This window comes from Leopardus geoffroyi, chromosome D3 (assembly GCF_018350155.1).
Source record: "Leopardus geoffroyi isolate Oge1 chromosome D3, O.geoffroyi_Oge1_pat1.0, whole genome shotgun sequence".
In the NCBI taxonomy this organism is placed as follows: domain Eukaryota; kingdom Metazoa; phylum Chordata; class Mammalia; order Carnivora; family Felidae; genus Leopardus; species Leopardus geoffroyi.
The window spans coordinates 73,155,475-73,161,474 of NC_059339.1; the positions used below are offsets into that span (position 1 = coordinate 73,155,475).

The 6,000-nt window shown below is 46.7% G+C and overlaps 1 protein-coding gene across 1 annotated transcript in view; it reads right to left on the bottom strand.

Annotated features, from left to right (window-relative positions):
- MBD2 (methyl-CpG binding domain protein 2) overlaps positions 1–4,897 on the bottom strand; it is a 66,794-nt gene extending 61,897 nt beyond the window's left edge. The window contains exon 1 of the mRNA XM_045459445.1: positions 4,206–4,897. Within this exon, the coding sequence (XP_045315401.1) occupies positions 4,206–4,744 (539 nt within the window). The 5' untranslated portion in view covers positions 4,745–4,897. The remainder of the gene's footprint in view (positions 1–4,205) is intronic.
- Between the last annotated feature and the right edge of the window lie 1,103 nt (positions 4,898–6,000).

The window sequence follows — 6,000 nt, forward strand, 5'->3', positions numbered from 1 at the left end:
TAGAATACCAACTCCGGACCTCTTTACCCCATGCTCTGCTGCCTTCCCTAGAGACTTCTACTTTTATCGTATCACTCATGATTTTATAGACCTCTGAGTCCTCCTCTTTCCAGATCAAAGTGAAACAAATTCAGTCTCTCTTCTTGCACCTGCTCCCTATTATTATTTTAATTGTTCTCTAGTGCCACTGTATCCTTTTTTCAGAGAAGTGATCAGGTACAAATGCAACATAATTATGATACAAGAATCAAAAATATTTACTATTTTGTTCCCAATATCCAACCACATGGTATTTTATGGCAGAAGCTGTAACAGTTTACGTCCACTCCCAAGTCTTTAACTGAAATTATAACCAAAAGTCTAAAAGCTAACGAGTGTAGACTAGATAAAAATGGCATGAGTTGGCTACTAAAAAGGGTCCTATGCAGAAGAAAATAATATGTCAAAAATATCAGTCAGCAAGCGCAGGGAGCCAAAAACTAGAAATAACAGGAGCCAAGTAGACCAGTGAGAAAATTATTGTTCACATAATGGGTTCATATGATGGCAACAAACTTTTCAGTAACTATTACCAATAGATCGAGCTCTTTATCTAACCACACCTTTTTGTAAAAACACACTTTGTATGATAATGTATGAACTGCCACACACTATCAGTAATCCTGACAGAAGGCATAATTATATTGCTTAACTGGCAACTCAAGGCATGCCTTCCTGTTAGAACTCGGCAGTCTCGGGAACAGCCAAAACACCATTCTACCAAAATTTGAGGCTTTCTCGATGAGCTTAATTTCAGCCCAATTAATAAGTGTAAGCCACACCCTATGTTAACAGGCACAGGTTGTTGAAATTCATCTCCCCAGAGGCAGGCTAATTCAGGAGTTAGCATTATTAGAACGTACATGAACAAATGGGTGCAGGTGTTCACACTACCAATGGGAGCGTTAACTCTTAACCCACCTATTAACACAGATGGCTGTTTTGTGAGCTACTGGTTTTTAACAGGTGGGGTATATGTGGGGATGCTAATATGCAAAGCTGTGACACTTTGATAGAAAAAGAATGTGTTCACCTTCAGTATGAGTAGGTGCCCTCCATCATTTATCACTGAAAGCGGAAGTCACAGAGTAACTGCTCTGTTACAAAAACCACATCATGCTACCTGTTTCCTACTGCCTCAGAATATAACCTCTCAGCAGGGAATCAAGACTGACTGTTACAATCCTGCCAAATAACTAACATTTTGTAGGTAGTCAATAAACAATTAGATAACATTCCTTCCAACCTTTAACTAAACACATGTGGCACAAATCTGTTCAATGTGTCTTTTCATTTTGTATAAAGTAAAAAGCAAATCATGCTGCACCGTCTAATAAAAAGACTTCAATTTTAGGGGCGCCTGGGTGGCTCGGTCAGTTAAGCGTCCGACTTCGGCTCAGGTCATGATCTCACGGTCCGTGAGTTCGAGCCCCGCGTCGGGCTCTGTGCTGACAGCTCAGAGCCTGGAGCCTGTTTCAGATTCTGTGTCTCCCTCTCTCTCTGCCCCTCCCCTGTTCATGCTCTGTCTCTCTCTGTCTCAAAAATAAAAATAAAAGGTGAAAAAAAATTAAAAAAAAAAAAGACTTCAATTTTAGAAAGTAATTATCAGTATACTGGTTTCATGATTTGTCGTAAGATGAATTTGTTTGGAGGGGCAGCCGGGTGGCTCAGTCGGCTCGGGTCATGATCTCACGGTTCATGAGTTCAAGCCCCACATCAGGCTCTCTGCCGTCAGCACGGAGCCTGCTTCAGATCCTGTCACCCTCTCTCTGCCCCTCCCCCACTGGCACGCGCATGCTTGCACTCTCCTCTCTCTCACAGAATAAACAAACTTCAAAAAATACAAGATGAATTTGTTTGGAAAATTCATCTTAAATTGATTAGATCAGTTTTTCTGCCATAAAATATTTATTGAGTTTGTATGAAAAAGTTAACATTGAAAAATTTACAACACATTTAAAAAAATACTACAACCACAAATCAAAATGAGTACTACAGCAATCTGCGTTCTTGAAATAACTTTTCCAGCTACTGCAAGGAAAACAACAAAAAAACTCCTTGCAATAACCCAAAGTTAGTTTGAACAAATACGTCATCCCAAAACCAAACAAACTGTATCCCAGGAGAAATGCCATAGAGAGTGAAATTCAAAGTTTAAGATGCTCTACTGAGAACAGACTAGTCACCTACCCCTCAAGGAGTTCAATCGCAGACACAGAATATTCTTGTAAAATGTAACTGGCTACAAGACATCAACACATAGTTCACCTAAAGAAGGTAGCATACTACCTGCTTAGAAAGAAAACAAAAGTTGTTAATGGAAGAGTATGCAAGAGTGAACAACTGTGACTAGCACTAAATGAAACCAGTGAACTTGAGAGGAGTTACTGTTCCACAATAACCTTTTGTAAAATTTTTTAATGTTTATTTATTCTTGAGCGATGGAGAGAGACAGAGCGCGAGCAGGGGAGGGGCAGAGAGAGACAAAATTGGAAGCAGGCTTCAGGCTCTGAGCTGTCAGCACAGAGCCCAATGCAGGGCTCGAACCCATGGACCAGAAGATCATGACCTGAGCCAAAGCAGGACATCCAACCGACTGAGCCACCAAGATGCCCCACCACAATAACCTTTTTAATATTACTGAAGTAAATTTAATATTTAACGATGGGGAAATACAAGATTATCACCTCTGAATGTTTAAAAAAAAGCTTGCCATTTTATTACTTAAGATTTCAAAATGCGTGGTCTCAGACCAAGTGACAAAATAAGTTCTCATGCAATGCCACTTTCATTTTTTACTTGAACAGGTGAAACAAAGTGAAACTATTTTTCCATATATTTGAGCAGCCATCAGGAATATGGTCATATTTACATGTTATACCACTGATGATCACATCGTGTGTGCACAAATGTATTTTTAACCTCTCAAATCTATTTAAGAGTACTCTCAATTCATAAACATTGGAGAGACAGAGATAGAGAGAAAGAGAGAGAGACTGCGCACGCGTGTGTATATTCCTCCCTCCCCAACCAGGGGCAATGTATTAACCTACTTGATGAAAGTAAATCCTCCATAACATTATTCCAATGGCTAAATGGCTGACGACAACTGGCTCCAACACCCAAATATATTCCCTGAAAAATGAGTCAATCAGCCCACAAAACGGCCCTCCACACCAGTGAATATGTTTATATTCTCTTCTATAAATGGGATGGTTTATTTTTATAAGCAAATTTGTTGATAAGAAAATTCCACTGATATCAACAGCCACAGGCACTCTCCTGAGCTTACTGGATCATCCAAAGAAATGGCATGCACAGCAGAACCACAGAATTGCAAGATCACATCAGGGCAAAAGCCTGAATCACTCAGACCAAGATTTCTCAACCTGATTTCTCAAACTGGTGACATTTTGGGTCAGATAATTCTTTGTTGTGGGGACCATTCTGTGCATTACAGAATATCCTGCAGCATCCCTGGTCTCTACCCACTACATGCCAGCAGCACACCTTTCCAAGGTATGACAACCAAAAGTGTCCCCAGACATTGCCAAACATCCCCTGGGGGACAAATTTTGGTCTAAGAGTCTAACAACATATTACAGTGTTTCAGTTTTCAAAAGTGACTAAGTTCTGCAACACCACGAGAGTTCCAAGAAACTTCAGGCATTCCAAGTGGCTACTTTATACCAAAGTTTCCTGGATCTCACAAAGTAACTGAAGCCTTATTACTGTAGATAGCTAATTCTTCCACATGTGCATGATTAAACACTCTTGTGATGATGAATCTGGGAAAGGCTGGGACAGGAGCCAACAGTGACTGGGTTTTATAGTTTCGATGAATTACACCTTCTTTTAACCCTTCTATGGACTAACCATCCTTGCCAGAGAACCTTTTTTTTTTTCCCCACAAACCATTTTCCCCAACACTGTCAACCTAAGACGCCCTCCTCTGGACTCTCACCATTCAGATACTGTGCCTGACCTGTCACTGTACTGGGGTCAACTCTCACCCAAGGGCTCAGGGACCTTCCACTATCAGGCCAGCCTGTCTGTGCCAGTGCCCTCGGGCCCTGCTCTCATATTGACATCCCATGCCCAGGTCAGCTGTTGACCCTTGACCCCGGCCTGACCCCGCTGCCCCCACCCCGCCCCCAGGGCGGTACCTGAAGTAGTAGACATCGCTCTTGCCGGCACTGAGCCCAGATTTTCGGATCACTTCCTCCTTCTTCCATCCGGGGGGGAGGGCCGGGCAGTCCATCCTCTTCCCGCTCTCCGTGGCCCGGGGTCCCCTGGGCCCCGGCCCCGCGCTCCCCGACGGGAAAGGGACCGGCTCCCGCCGGGGGGCGCCGCCGCCACCGCTGCCGCCGCCGCAGCCGCCGCCGTCGCCGCCAAGGCCGCCGCCGCCACTCGGGGGACGGCCGCGGCCCCGGCCCCGGCCCCGGCCCCGTCCCCGGCCACGGCCCCGGCCCCGGCCACGGCCACAGACGCCGCCGCCCCGGCCCGCCTGCTTCCACCGCCCCCGGCCACGGCCGCCGCCCCGAGCGCCTTCCCTGCGCACGCCGCTCACCGGGGACGGGGCGAGCGCGCTGCCCTGGCCCCCCTGCTCTATGGCGGAGTCGCCGCCAGCGCCGCTGCCGCCCGCCGCGCTCTCCCCCTCCTCCTGCTCCGGGCAGCAGCGGCCTCCCCCCGGGTGCGCGCGCATCCAGCCCCCTCCCCAGCCGGCGCTGCGCTTCTTCCGTAACCGAGCCCTTGGAATCCCGGAGACCCGCCCCGCCCGCAGCGCGGCGCGCGGGGGACGCGCGCAAGCATCATAGAGCGGACGCGCACAGAGCGGCCCTCCCGCTCGGGGCGTGGCTCCGGCCACCGCCTCTTAGGTCCTCCAAGCTCCCGGGGCGGCCATATTGTCTCCGCCTTCTCGAGGGCACGCCCCTGGCCCCACCCGCTCCGCCCCCAGCCGCGCCCTTCCGGCCCCCGCCCGCGCTTGGGTGCGCAGAGCCCGGAAGGCGGGTAGGGCCCGGAGTCTTTTGTGGAGGAATGTCAGAAGGACTGCGGTTGTTTTGTTTCCTGTAGGGTTAACCTCCCTCTCTGTATGATTTTACCTATGTTTGCTCCCCCAATTAATGAATAACAAAATAGTTCGTTTTATATTCACTAACTAGATAATTCATTTAAAAAGGTAATAGATACCCGATACCTTCTTTCCCTCCTCCCTCTACCAAAACTTGCCAGAATGCTCAGATTGAAGAAGCGAGTCAAAGTGTTCCATTAGATGAATATTCCTATCCTCCAGAGTCTGGCTTCTGGGTTTAGGTCCCGGGATTGATTATTCTCCTGCAACTTTATAAAGTTATAGGAAGAAAAATGACAACTTGGGACATAATTTCTCTACTTCTACGGGGTTTACCTCTAAATTCTCCTTAAAATGACCAGGATCCCTGAACCCACCTAGGATTTACCATATTTCTAAAGATTTTTTCATAATTTAAACCTCCTTGTGTAATGGCCTTTGACAATTATCAGTGGCCTTTGGCTTGGTAAATACTCTCTTATGTTGAAAGACTAACCTAACCCACTATGACAACCCTTTAGGAATCTGTGCGGAATTCATTTGGATCTGCCAACTCATCGTTCAGGATTGGGTTTAAAGAATAGTGCTAAATTGATTAAGAAAACTGATTTAAGGGTGCTTGTGTGGCTCAATCTGTTGGGAGTCCGACTTCGGCTCAGGTCCTGATCTTGTGTTCCATGAGTTTGAGCCCCGCGTTGGGCTCTGCTGACAGCTCAGAGCCTGGAGCCTCCTTCAGATTCTGTGTCTCCTTCTCTCTCTGCCCCTCCCCTGCTCGCACCCTGTCTCTCTCTCTCTCTCTCTCTCTCTCTCTCTCTCTCTCTCACACACACACACACAAAACATAAACATTAAAAAAAATTTTTTTTTATTAAAAAAAAAAAGAGGGGCGC